General features: G+C 40.4%; 1 protein-coding gene across 5 annotated transcripts in view; it reads right to left on the reverse strand.

Moving 5' to 3' along the window:
* Positions 1-14,807, reverse strand: part of COL15A1 (collagen type XV alpha 1 chain) — a 122,087-nt gene that overhangs the window by 72,857 nt on the left and 34,423 nt on the right. For all 5 annotated transcript variants that reach the window (XM_066189928.1, XM_066189954.1, XM_066189945.1 and 2 more), the window contains exons 3-7: positions 10,811-11,358; positions 7,888-7,962; positions 7,376-7,468; positions 2,068-2,194; positions 678-796 (exon numbers count right to left, since the gene is read on the reverse strand). In XM_066189928.1, the coding sequence (XP_066046025.1) occupies positions 678-796; positions 2,068-2,194; positions 7,376-7,468; positions 7,888-7,962; positions 10,811-11,358 (962 nt within the window). The remainder of the gene's footprint in view (positions 1-677; positions 797-2,067; positions 2,195-7,375; positions 7,469-7,887; positions 7,963-10,810; positions 11,359-14,807) is intronic.

The raw sequence follows: 14,807 nt of genomic DNA on the forward strand, positions 1-14,807 counted from the left end.
AGTTTATCAATTTATATATATAAAATAATATTAGAATTGCTGCTTTAAAAAGATGTGAATTCAGGCATGAAAATGTTAGAGGAATTATATTTGGAAATTCTCCAACAAATACTAAAACTTCTTGTATGTCAGGTCCAACAGATGATCCTTAACTTAGTGTTTCACCATTTGCTATGTTTTACCACAGTAAACACAGGATGCAAGAAGACCATGAAAGGAGTGACCTTAAACACTTGAACTAAACACACACAATGTGGAAATTTCATTCTAAATTTCTGTCATTGGTGACACAGTGTGTTTTCTGGCAAAAAGAAGCTGTCATGATTGACTGTAGTTTCAAGCAGTAAGAAGAATGAGCTTTCGGTGTAGGAGTCTCAAGGCAAGAGGAAGGAAAGGTCATTATTTATTTTTTGCTTAGAAAAATCTGTGGTGGCTGTTTCAGTAGGAATATTAATCAATAAAAAATGTAGTGGCAGATGATTATTTTGAAATATCCCAACAAGTAGGGCAAGTATTCCAGTAGCTCACAGGATTCCAATTGGGTGACCCATGTAATTCTAATTTGTAGAATCATACAGAATTCAGGTTACATACTACCTTACAATATGTTTCCAAGTCCAGATTTTCCTGTTCTTGGGACTAAAAGATTAGGCATGTGATAAACTTGTTATACAGACCTCCTCTCTGTTTACTCCTGGCAAAACTCCAGCACCAGAGCCATCTTCTTCTCTTGACATTTTCTGCGTGACTGTGGTAGACTCACTGTTGCCTTGTCCAGTTTCTGTGACAGCTACATCTAAATAAAATAATCACTTATTCATGAGAGAGCAAAACATAACCTGCCCAGAGGTATTTATCAGAGACAGATGCTGCAAATTGTACGAAAAAAGAAATTATTCAGATTATGACTAAAGTACATTCCAAAGATTAATATTAATCATTTTACAACTCTGAAAATTTTAAAAGAAAAGAAAAAAATAGAAAGGTGAGAGTAAAATTACAAAACATATCTGTTTTAAGGTCAGGGATTATATTGCTATATCACGGTTTCCTCGAGGTCTAGTCTAATGGTTGCCTATTTGTCATCCATATAACACAAAAAAATAAAAATTAATTACAACAGATACTATCTGAAGTATGTGTGGAGCCAAATGTGGAGCAGCATTGTCTTTGAACTTATTAATATAACTAGCTTTTCTATTTGCTTTCTAGGAGTGCCCTGAAGTTGTCCTAGCAGTGGAGAACTGGATGCCTCACTGCACTATGCCTTGCTGCCTCTGCTTTGCTGCCTACACTTGTACTCAAAACACCCCACTGGTGCACTAGGTACATTCACATCCTTTGGAGGCAATAGAGGTAGTGAATAGTTGTTTATTCTGTGGCAGGATTCAGTTTTACATGAAAGGCTGTGCTTTACTGTATCAGGTCATCAAATAAATAACCATCTTAAATCCATTTTAGAGGTGTAATGTGGCTTTAGAGCCAGCAGGACTATTTGCAGAATTGTATGACCCATGGGGGGCCATGCTTCTCACCGACCTGAGCAGAATGAAGACAATTTTTCTCCTTTCATTCCCTTTGCCTAACACTTGCACTTTTACTGGAGTGTTATAGATTGTCACAGCAGCTCCTCAGGTCAGTTTCTTAGTTTTATCCAAGTACATTTTTTAAAAACAATTAAAATATGAACTAAAATTCTGAGACTGAAACTTCCACACTATAGAAGGGTGAATCCATTCTTGGCATGTTTAACAACAATGAGTCTGAGATAAGCCCCTATACAGAGGGAGAAGTGAGAGTTGTGTTGAATAGTGGCTGCAGTTGCTACCACTTACCTTTGCTGCTATTAATGAATTGCCGTTTGACAGACTGCCCTTTCAAAGATCAAATGTTTGATGTGCCAATTCTTTTCTAGCACACAGGATGTCCAAAACCATAGGATTTTCCTTTCCTGGCTGCACCCAAAATATGACAGTGGCTTTCCATACACAGGGAAATGACAGACTCAGAACCAGAGAATGTAAATGACCCCATCCCCCCAAAAAACCCCCAAACCCGAGGCAGTGCCTTGTTCTTTAAATTTAGCTGCTTCTGAGGTTTCTTCTTGTCTGGGATTTCCAGAGAAATCAAACTCCTCCAAATAAGACAATGTGGTTGGGGGGGCTTCCACTGGCTCAGCCAACGTATCTTCAGGCTAAAAAAAAAATCCCAAGGAACGGTTTAGAGCAAAGGCTTATCACATGTTTTAAGGGAAGGACCACTCGATTACCTTCCTCAAAGCACAGCAATCAGAACCACCATATCTATCAAGCAAACCAGAATTCTGAGAAAAACTAGTGTAGTACTTTTGGACCCCATTCCTCCAAAGCAAGGGATGTACACTTGACAAACCCATAGAGAGGGAGGAAACCATAAGTATTGTACACTTGTCAGAGACTGCATTTCCAAGAAGGACCTTTGGCTTGTTTCATTCCAGCTCAGCATTGCTTTACCTATTAAACTGTCTTTATCTCAACCCATGAGTTTTCTGACTTCTCTTCCAATTCTCTGCCCATCCCACTGGTGGGGCAATAAGGGAGTGGCTGTGTGGTGCTTAGTGGCCAGCTGGGATTAAGTCACATCTTTCAGAAGGAGGAATATAAGCAAAAAATTATACTATTGCTGTGTGTAATTTTGAACCATGCAGTAATTATGAAGATTATTAAACAGAAGCTAAAAACAATAGCTAAAAGAATTGATATTTTTCTGGATAGAGAAGCTAGACATCTTTCCTGAATTAGCTACAGTTTTATCCAAATGAGAAAAAGTCAAGGCACAGTAAGATTTCATGGATTAAATTTTGTGGTGTGATGTTGTCCTGGGGTGACGGTGTGAGGTTTGTATCCCCAGTCATCTGTTGGGCCTGGGAGCAGGGGGAAGAGGCATGTGGTTTGTTTTCAGAAACTTTCCTCCGCTGACTGGCCTTGAGAGTCAGGTTCAGCAACACACAGCGAGGGATGGAGAGATCTTCTTTTTCTTGCTTCGTGCTTTTTTTCTCTCAGTAGTTAGTTAGTTAGTTAGTTAGTAGCTAGCAGAGGGGGAGAACCTTCACTTTCTTTTTTCTCCTCCTGTGGTTTTTTTTTTCCTTTTTTCTTTCCTGTTTTTTTTTTTTTTCTTTCCCCCTCCTTTTTTTTGCCTTCCCTTGGACCTGATAAAATCTCTCCGGACTGAGGACCCAGAGGAGTGCTGTGGGGGGCTCGCACCTGGAACCACCAAGATCCATCCTGCGCAGCAACGTTTCCCAGCGCCAGAGGGACTGAGACAGAGCAACCACCTCCAGGAAGGACTTCTTTTCTAAATCTGTCATCTCTCCAGAGCTGCACAAAGTTCTTGTCATTGGGTATTGTCCAATTTATTGTGCTGGGGAGTGCTTTGCCTGTTTAATAAACGGGGTTCTTTCCACTTCTGTCTGAGGAGGTTTGGTTTTTTTTCCCCGAATGGGTTGGGGGAGGGAAGGGAGGGCCCCTGAGGAGGTTTCCTCCCAAATCTGCCTTAAACCTCTACAGCTTTTCTAGTATGAGGGCTGAGATTTCTAGAGGGGCTGATGAAACCCCTGACCCAGGAGTAGACCCAGGCATAGAAAATCCTGAGTGGTGTGGAGAATGGGAGGATATGGGCCAACTCCTGAAGGAATTTTCTGATTCTACAGTCTGGGACTTCCCACATGAACAAATTCAGAATCCAGCTGAGGTGGGGAAATATCTGAAAGAGAAGTACCATGATGCCTCTAAAGGGGAAAAGATAATTGCAGTAAGCTGGGCCCTGGCATATGCTTATCACACACTGCTGGATACTGTAGGGCAGCAGACGGAGGCAGGGGGGCAGGGATACAAATCAACAGCTACCCCAGTCACTCAGGCTGCAGCCAACACCCCAGTCATGAAGCCAGCAGCTAAATCAGAACCTGAGCCTGAGTCGGCAGCTAAACCAGACAGTAAGCTTAAGCCCCTGGCAGTTGCTCCAGCAAAGAAGCACACACAGAAAACCGATTGACCAGTGGACGACGATGACCCAGGAGAAGGACCTTCACCAAAATCAGAAGCCAAAGCATTGGGCACAGGATCAGAAGCCAATATTGATTCCATTTCCCTGAAGGACCTCCGGGGCCTAAGAAAGGATTACAGGCGACAACCTGATGAATCTATAATTAGTTGGTTAGTCCGTCTTTGGGATGCTGCAGGCGAGGCTACAATTCTGGACGGCACTGAAGCGAGGCATTTGGGATCCCTGTCACTTGATCCAGTCATCAACCAACAGATGCTGAGAGAAGCTAATCCTTGCAGTTTCTGGGTATGGGTCCTAGGAAGCGTGGCAAAAAGATACCTGTGTGCAGATGAACTCTATATGCAGCAAACCCAGTGGAAGACCATAGAACAAGGGATTCAATGCTTGAGAGAAATGGCAGTGGCAGAGATGGTCTTCTCAGATGTCATAAACACTAGGAACCCAGACTTGGTACCACATACATCTGTGATGTGGCGAAAACTTATATGACTTGGGCCACAAGAATACTCTTCTGCTTTAGCAATAATGAAGTGGGAGGACATGGAGGAGACTGTGCTTGATTTGGCAAAGAAGCTCTGGGCATATGCAGATGCTTTGCATGGCTCAACACATGCCAGAATTGCAGCTGTAGAAACACGTCTTCAGAAACTAGAAGATAAGGTGGAGGAGAATCATAAGAGGCTCAGGGAGGAGATTAGAGAGGACCTTCTCCAAATCTCGGCAGTACAGATCAGAGGTTCTGGTACCCAATGCAGACATTCCCCAGATAGGGAGAGAAGGTACACTCCACGAGCTGAGCTGTGGTTCTTCCTGCGTCATTGCAGAGAAAACATAAAGAGATGGGATGGAAAATCTACTGCTGCTCTGGCACAACAGGTGCATGAAGTGAAGGAAGGGGAAACTCAGAGAGGAAGTTCCACCAAAAGGGAAGCAGCTCCAGTTGCCCGTAGATGAACTGCCAGGTATGATGATGATGACATGTCTGACCCCCTTGAAGGAACCTCTAAGACATATGTCCAAGAAAAGAAGGATAACCAGGCTTAGAGGGGCCCTGCCTCTAGTCGGGTAGAGGCTAAGGAAAATCGCGTTTTTTGGACTGTGTGGATTTGTTGGCCTGGCACATCTGAACCACAAGAATATAAGGCCTTGGTCGATACTGGTGCACAGTGCACATTAATGCCATCAAGACATGCAGGGCCAGAATCTGTCTCTATCACTGGTGTGACAGGGGGATCACAGGATTTTACTTTGGTGGAAGCAGATGTGAGCCTGACTGGAAATGAATGGAAGAAACACCCTATTATGACTGGCTCAGAGGCCCCATGCATTTTGGGGTACCTCCAAAGTGGGTATTTCAAACACCCAAAGGGACTCAGGTGGGCATTTGGGATAGTGGCTGTAGTGACAGAGAGCATCTGGCAATTGAACACCCTGCCTGGACTGTCCGAGAATCCATCTACAGTAGGATTTCTGAAGGGGGAAGAGCAACAGGTACCAATTGCCACTTTGATAGTGCACTGCCAGCAGTATAGAACAACCCGAGATGCTGTGATCCCCATCCATAAGATGATCTGAGAGCTGGAGAGCCAAGGGGTGGTCAGTAAAACCCACTCACCCTTCAACAGCCCCTTATTTCATGCATTAAATGTTGTGGTGTGATGTAAAATGCAGAGCAGTCATCAAGCCCTAGGTGATTTTGCTGCCATTTGGAAAGACCCCACCTGGCTTCAGAAATTCAAGAAAAGTAAAGTGTAAATCCTGCATCCAGTGAGAAATTACTCCATGCAGCAGTACCAGCTGGGGTGAGCTGCCTGTCTTTAGATCACTTAGAGAAAGATGAAAGAGCAAGGACTGCCTCAAGAAGGCTCAGAACAATCTTATCAATGCGTAGAAGATCCTGATAAGAGGGAGTAAAGAAGACGCAGAATCAGATCCTTCTCACTGGCTGTAGCCAGTGAAAGGAAAAAAGATAATGAACACACATTAACATACATACATAACATAATTCAGGCTCTATGTCAGAAAAAAACCTGCATTGAAACAGAGAAGCTGTGGAGTCTCCATTCTCGAGGAAAACCAACTGGCACTGAACAACCTGCTCATTGAGCAACCAGCTGTATTCAGCTCTGCTTTGAAAAGGGAATTGGACAGGACAATTTTCAAAAGTCCCTTTCAGACTCAACTAGTTTGTGATTCTGTGCAAAGCACAAGGCAGGCCAAAATTAGTTTAATGAGCTCATATGTAAAAGGAAAAAAAAAATTTATTCAAACACATCAGCAGCAGGAGGCTGGGTCAATATTTAATAAAGTTATAAAACGAGTGATCAGAGAATTTGAAGTCTATAATAGAAAAAACCAAGGTTTTCTTCCATTCATGTTGACCCTGGAAGAGTTAAAATTCCTGAAGAAAAATGTTCTTGGGAAACTCAGCAGCAGATCTGACTAAAACTGAAGTCTTGGTATGAAAAGGGTAGGAAACACAGTGAGTGAATGACAGGACATCACAACCAGAAAGTATTTGCCCATGGGTTCTGTAAGATTCAACAGTGAAATAGATGAAGTATGTACAATATCAGACAAATGTGAGAATGGTTTCTGTGAAGTTATTTCTCAGAAACCTACTGATTTTCTCTAAAGGAACCAATGAGAACTTTTATTAAAAAGAATGATTGACACAAGCAGCATGGAAACTTTCGTTGTGAGGGGTGGACTGGAATAATTAAGACTGGTACAAAAAGTGAGGAGGACACGATGTGTTAGAAATCTCTAAATATAGTAAGAAACAGCTCTTTACTCTGTCATCCAGCCCATGAACCACCAAATGAGAGTCACAGTTAGCATGTTCAGAAGGGCAATAAAAAGGCGCACGTTCTTCACTAAACGTCATTCAATTAGATAAGGAATTCTGCAGCAGGAATCAGAGGGTGGTAAAATTTTCATGTGTTAAAAAAAATCCCAAACAACAAAACAAGAAATTCAAGGATGAATAACTCAGCTAAGTTCCACTAACCACATATACTCTTGACTCAAGCATTTCCTGAGATAAAAATTAATGCAGAGTAAAAGAGTGTTCCCAGGAACTGTCATATATATTTTCCCAATCTTGTATTCTTGTAATCTCTTCCCAAGATCTGGTTGCTGATTGTTGTCAAATATTCCAGATTTTTTATCTAGCACTGTGCCATCATTCTCACGGATGGGTACATGTTGTTCTCATGGGAGCCCTTGGAAATTGCCAAATATGAAAGCTACCAATCAAATCCAGACCCCACCCTTCAGAAGAGTAATATTAAAGCAGAATTTTAAAGTAAATAAATCAAAAAAAATTTACCCTCATGGGAAGACGAGAAGGTGCAAGGACTTCTTGTGCCTCAGAAATGTCATATTCTTGAATGCTGCCATTGCCACTGCTGTCCCCCGAAGCCTATGCAAAACCCAGTTATTGGGAGAAAGTTCACAAAAGTCAGGGAAAAAAGCATGATGTCCAAGGAACTGGCCATTTAAATGCAGGAAAATGCCCCTTTTCTTGACTGGCAAAGCCTCAGTGCCATTATGATGTTAACTTATTTCAGTGCTTACAGCTTTCCATGAAAATGAACCTTCAGAAAAATAAAACCCATAGTTTGTTTCCTGAAAGGTGTTTTAGACAAAATAAAATAATACTTTTTTAAAAAAAAAGGTTTGGGGGTTGTACAGGAAAAGAAATCTGCCCCACATATAGTTTGAAGTATGATACAATATTTCCAAGAAAAAAATACTACATCTAGTGTTATGAAAGATGTCAAATGGAAATTTATTTTGAAATCTCTGAGGCATTGAGGAATACTTTGTAAGAATACTTACATAAGGATCATCATCTTCACAATGATCTTCAGTAGCCCTTGGGTCAGATTTGATTGTCAGATGTTGAATCGAGCCCTGCATGGAACATCAAAAACATTTCAAGGAAGTAATATTTTAAGCAGCATATGTGAAGGTGGAGGGGTGGGAAATAAACAAAGCAACAAAATACCTCAAACTGTGTTCTGATTTATTTGGAAAATGGTCTGAAGTATAAAATTTCACGATAATAATCCAAATATAAAGACATAAATACGTTCACAAATTTCCTTTTGCAAAATGTAGAGCAAAAGAAAGCTGCCAGAATACGACTGTCATGTCGCAATGACACTATGATCACCACACCGTATTGTTAGTGCCCCAGCTGAAGGATCTAGTCCTGGATTATGCCATACACTCTGTTAAACACTGTCTGCTTTTTGTAGTTAAGAGGTGCACTGCAGCTCCAGAAAACCCTGGTATGTGAAAGCCCTAAAAATGGAGACAAAGGATGGTATGGGAATACTAGTTAGTGATGAAGAGAGTCAGGAAGAAACCAGTTTAAAACTTTCCAGAGAGGAAATAAACGAGATGGATTTTCTGATAACAATCAGAAAATTCAGTTTCTTTTTACAGAGTCACAAACTGTACTTCTCAGCCTGGCATGCTGAAGGAGATGTAACAATTTCATTTAAAACATTTAACAATTGTTTCTGCAAAGACTCAAAGTGTTTAAGAAATGTGGGGGATGCTTCCTTATTATAAGATCTCACAGATGTGATGCACAATAGGACACAAAGATAGATATTCAAGTCAAGAACCTGCTTACATGTAACACACCACCTAGAATATTTTAGAAAGGAATCAAATTTGCGATTCTATCTTTAAAAATCATCTAATTTATCTACCTCTCAAGACCATGAAACTCATGCACTTGGTGCCTCCTGAGTTTGCCAGCCTTCTGAGGCAATAGCTCAGTAATCTCGACATCCTATTTCACTCAAAACTTAATGGGCAACTCAGATATTGAATGATGGCAGACTGACTGAACAGTTCACTGAAAAATCATACATGAAAGGAGGCACAACCAATTAAGCAGTCTCCTGGAAGTGATCTTTTTTTCACAGTACAAGTGAATCACATTTAGAGAACACATTTTTCTCCTCTTGTTTTAATTTGTGGCCCCAGACAGTAAAGAAAGCAAAATGGAGAGCTCTAATGTTTCCCAAGTGTTAATGCTTGCCAATTCCTCAATTTCTCCAAGTAGGAAAGTTAGGGACCAATCTGCATTATAGGGATGGTAGGTATGCAATATTTAACTCCCTCTCTGGGTCCTATAGCTGCTGCTGCCTTCCCTGTAAAAACTAGTTTGCAGCATCTGGCATCATCACTGATTCAGATATACTTGGTTGTTGTTTACAAGCATCATGGCTAGATTTGCCTTTAGTTTCAATTAATCTGATGATAGTTGTGTCCTTTTGTGTCTGACAGACAGAGCCTTAGACACAAGAACTCGCATTAGCCAGAGCAAACCAGCATCTGACATCTATTCATTTGCACAATCTGCTATGATTTATTTCTGTTTTAGGCAATTAATGTAAACAGTTCTTGGCATAGAAACAGAGTTTGAGTGAGGTTCATTTAGTTTTTCTACTCAAAAGCAATTGGGACATATGATGCATGAAGAAATAAAGGCACAGGAACCTAGAGTACAAGTCACAAATGGTGCTAATGAAGCACTCAGAGTATTGGCTGAAATGTATGTACTCTGTAGTAGACAGAACAGCCTGTTTCAGTGGAAATGCGTGACAGCGTCATCCACCATGCATTTCTGTCATCATATTTACAGATTTATTGGTGATAATCTCAACAAGCGATCATCATATGTGTTCTCCAGGTGGGATACCAAAGCATTTTCCTTTTCCTGAATGTTTGTCAACCCTACTTAGTGATCAGGCATTCACAATACTACCGTCCTTCTAGTTGCCTGAGAAAGGTAGCACCAACATGCAGTTTTTGTACATATCACTTTGCACCCTTTATTTCCTGCTAATCCATATAGTTCTGTGGTTCTAGGTGCTTAAACTAGTCAGACAAATTATAAAAGTACATTAAACTTGCTGCTTAACAGGTGGAACTTACAACCTGCCAGTATGCCTGAACTTTGGAAAGAACATCTTTATGTCCTACAGAAACGAATCCACTGTTTTGTGCTGCTGCTTGACGAACTTAGAAGAGACATTAATCTCACAAAACACAATACAAGTTCTGGAGTCCAGGATATACAAAAATAGAACAGATAAAGTGTGACATTTTCCTTTCCATTTGACATTGAGTTGATCTCACAGATGCTGGGTGCTCTCAGTGGCTGAGAATTTAAGTCAGGATGCAGCAGGAAGGATGCTTGCACTCAAGCTAAGAAGGCTTCCTAGTAGTGGTTTTGGTGCATTCTATTTCCTAAAGCACCTGATAAGCTTCAAATAACATATAAATTGTAAAAATACACCCTTATCTTCCAACTATCTTTACCTCTGATGTCATCATTCTCCTTCTGATGTTGAATATGAATACCTAACTAATAAACATTTAAAACACTGACTAAATAATAAAGTATTCTCAGAAATTAGGAAAATGAATTTTCTGAAATCTGCCCTTCTTAGAAAGGCCATAAAAAAATTATGTGACATATTTACTTTGAAATTTCTAATATTCAAACTGAAGATTTGGCTTAATATCTGGACTATTAATAAAATTCTGAGGCTCTCAGAACATTTGCATATCAAACCAGAGGTTATGTAACTTCACTGCCCAAACCCTATCTAGGTATGGAAAATAAGCCATATGATTTGACCCTCACTTGAGATATAACCTCTGTAAGCAGGGTTTCTTGGGTACAGAGTACATGCATTAAGCACTGAGCCATGTGAATTTATCAGACAGCACTTACTGTGAACTTTTCCAGTCCCGTGGCTCCTGCATTACCCACAAATATCCCAGAGCCAGATTCAAATACCAAGGTTCGAGCAGACCTTTGAAACCGAAGCCTCTGATATTCTTCACAGTCCATGAACAAAGCAATATCATTTCCCTCAACAGTCACTGTAAACTTATTCCACCTGTTAGTCATCACTGGCACTTTAAAGGAAGCAGCCTCTCGGGAGATATGGGATCCAGACTCTGTGTAGTACATGATTATTCTCTGGGTGCTGTCATCAACTGGTGAAATCCTCAGTCCCAGGTAGATCCTCTTCTGGAAGGCATCTGTTATTGCAAAGAGCACTCCTCCACGATCACTGTTGGGTTTTACGGTTACCACGATAGCAAAATCTCGGTAGAAAGGCGATGGTATTATAGCACTGGTCAGCCGGCCAATGTTGGAATCTGGACCAAAGCTGTAAGCTGGGAACCCTCCATAGCCCGTGACAAAGTAGATGGAAGGAGGAAGAGGGACTCCTATTAACTCCGTGAGGTCAAGGTGTCCTTTTGAGCCTCGTTCTGTGCATGAGAAAAAGCGAGTTACTTATCCTTGAGGTACACAGCCCATTTGATTTACATGATTTACGAAAGGCCTGAAAAACTGAAATGCAGTGTTATAATACCAGGAACATACTTCTGATACTTCAGGCCACAGTCCAGGTGGTGCTTAAACACATCTAGCTATGTACACACGTCATTTTTTGTCATTTGACTCATGGAGGTTACACATATGCTAAAGGAAGGCACATATAAACATTTGGTGCAATTGAATGGCAACAAGTATTTCCTGCAACATATATTTACTTCAGCTGTCCATAAACTGCAAAAAAATCTGAATGTTCTTGCATAGTGGATTCAGTGGAAAATGAGCAACATCTTAAATGTATTGAGATCCCTTTTTTCTCACTAAGACAGCAATAGCTTCCTACAAACAGCATGGCAGAGTTCTGCCAAACAGGATGAAATTTACAGTGGGTTTTCTTTAGCCCTTGCAGTTACCTGTGTCTACAACAGAGGTTAGATTTTATTTATGCCCTATTTTCACATTTATCTCCTTAATTGCACTGCATACATAACAAATACTGTTCAGCAATCAAAACTCAGTTTTGAAAGGAGAGTATTTACACTTTGGCAAACATGCAGACTTATGTATCTCTGCCAAACATGCCCAGAGAGACAACTCCCACCGGGTAATGAAGGAACAATGACAACATCTAAGTATCTTCTACCAATTTTAACTAGAACCTTGGGGAGGCACACTCTAGCAGCATACCAGAAACACAACTACCGATTTTCTTCTAAGAAGTAAAGGTAAGCAAGAAAGGATGACATTTTTAATCATAATGACCCATTCGGATCTGAAGCTATACAGAAATCTTCTTTCAATTTTTAAATTTATTCAATTGCCTGTGACTGTAATGGCTATATAGGCTGAATTAATCCAAATGGAGTAGTAATGGAAAAGGTATGATAGTCCATCTGAATGCCACAACCAAAATGAACTGAAAAACTTTGCTTAACATACCTGACTAAAATCTGGCAAAATAAAAGAGTCTTACTCTTCGCTCTGTAAACTGACAAACTGGTTCTGATGAAGAGTAGACAGTTTATTCAGCTGCAATGTGCTTCTGTTATTCATTGCTCATATGCAGTACCAAGCTGGAATGTGCATGGCAAAGTGTCTTCCATTCTATGAGTGGCTTTGCAAAGAAGTTGTAAAGTGTTCTTGCTGTGCCAAAGATGTTATACTACTAGTAGAAATAAATCCTAATCTATCTTCTTCTCTGTACTTTATAATCATAGAATCATAAAAGCTGGAAAAGACCTCCAAGATCATGGAGCCCAAATGTTAATGCAGCCCCACTGTGTTCACCACTAAACCATGTCCTCAACTGCCACATCCACACACCTTTTGAACACTGCCAAGGAGAAGTCATTAACTGAAGAAAGATTGATGTGCTTCATACAGAAAGAATTGCCCTGAAATATTTTTGAAAGTATAGATGTTTTGTTTAGAAAAACTAGCTTCTCATCCAGAAACCAAATCCCTTTGGCATTTTTAAATGCTTTGCCAGAGATTTTTTTTTCTTTTCTTTTTTTTTTCCTCCCTTCCCAATAGCTTTAAATACTTCTTTTCTGGCCAAACACAGCAAACAATATTTTGATTGTGAGTCTAATATTGGGACATGCTTTCTATTCACACATACATACACATAAAGGACCCTGCACTACAAACAAAATACATAAGCCGTTCCACAAGGGTAAGAAGGTAAGGAAAATAGTGATCTTGAAGGATAATATAGGAACTGTACACAGATACCAAAGCTACATCCAAAGAGTCATGGTAAAGTGACCAAGAAAGGAGATGGACAATTTCTAAGATGTTCAGCCATCAGGCTTGGATAGCAGAATACATCCTAGAAGTGAAGTTAATAAATGCAGCAGTAGTTTCACATTTCCCATTCTCAAGGGAAGATTTGGTGACTGGAAATGAGTCCATTCATTCTCCCCACACAACGTGTGGAGCTACAGTCTAGTTGCAGTTTCCCAGACACTTACCCAACAGTAACACACAGAGCCCCAAACACAAGCTCTTTTAGCCCCTGAGACAAACAAAACGTGTTTGCAAAAGGTGGCAGCAAAAGAGAGATAATAGTCTGGATTTTCATTTGAGTAAAATAAGTCAGAAGGCCCAGGAAGAGTATGAACTTTAGCAAGGCTAGGGTAGAACCTTGCACCCATCTGCTGCAGAAAATGCAAATGAAACAAGAAGTATCTAGACAAATTCTGTACTTACAGCTCATACCCAGCTCTTAATGGATTTATGAAGACCTAGACACAAAAGCAGAATATAGATCTACAACCACAGGTTTTCAATTATCTCTGACAAAATAATGTCACCTTAATGCAGTTATGTTAGAATAAAAATACTCTCTTATTCCCTTACATAGATACGTAAATGCTACGCTATTTTAAGTACCTGTAAGCCAGCAGAGAACTATGTTGCATCAGAATAGTTTTGTTTCAAACAGTACTAAGGCACTGGATATTGGGGAGGATCCAGAATTCATTCCATTTATATCCATGTTTCCTAGACCTGGGGCACTGGAAGTTGTAGTACAGAAGCAGCTTTAATATTACCTATCTTTTATCTCAACAAGTATAACCCCACAAATAGGGACGGTATTTTTATAGTTTAGAGCTATGAACTGTGCTGTACTTTGCATTTATTGCTATTGTTACTGTGTGTTATAGTAGGAATTGTTACAGAATTTGCTGATAGCTGGCTATTTCCACTAAGTAGCTTCAAGGACCATTTGAGAAGCACTTGTGTTTTATAAAAATCATCCTGTAAGTCGGTATATGGACTGTTTCAAGACTGCAGATGACAATAGTAGGAGTTAGGTTGGTGTTTTCTTCTTTTATTCCAGTTTTTTGATGTAGTTACTTAGACAGGGTGGAATTTCAAATTTGTGGGATCCAAAATACTTTTCCACTGCTAACAAAGGATGAAGTACAGAGGAAAGAAAAAACCTACCTGCTTGGAGGCCTAATACATTTGTTTTAGATGTTAAGGCTCAAACACAGTATTTGTATATTATCAAAGGAAATTGAGGCAGAGGAAGGTCCACATTCATATAATTTAACTTATTACACTGTGACTTTTTATCTGGGAACCTCCTTTCGGGTGCAGTTCCTGGCACCCGCAGCATTGTCTCTGGATTGTGCACGTGTTAACCTCATCCTGGTTGCCTCCTCCTCATGGTCTCCCTCCCAGAGCAGGGTAGTCTCAATGCTAGGCCTGATCCAAAACCCTAGGATGATCAAGCTGCGTAATAGTCATAGAATTCTTTAGGTTGGAAGGGACTTTAAAAGTCAAGTAGTTCTAGCCCCCCTGCCATGGGCAGGGACACCTTTCACTGGCCCAGGTTGTTCAGGGTCCCATCCAACCTGGCCTTGAGCATGGC

The sequence above is a fragment of the Chamaea fasciata genome, unplaced genomic scaffold (assembly GCF_029207755.1).
Source record: "Chamaea fasciata isolate MVZ Bird 193981 ecotype frontalis unplaced genomic scaffold, bChaFas1.0.hap1 SCAF_1, whole genome shotgun sequence".
Classification (NCBI taxonomy): Eukaryota; Metazoa; Chordata; class Aves; order Passeriformes; family Sylviidae; genus Chamaea; species Chamaea fasciata.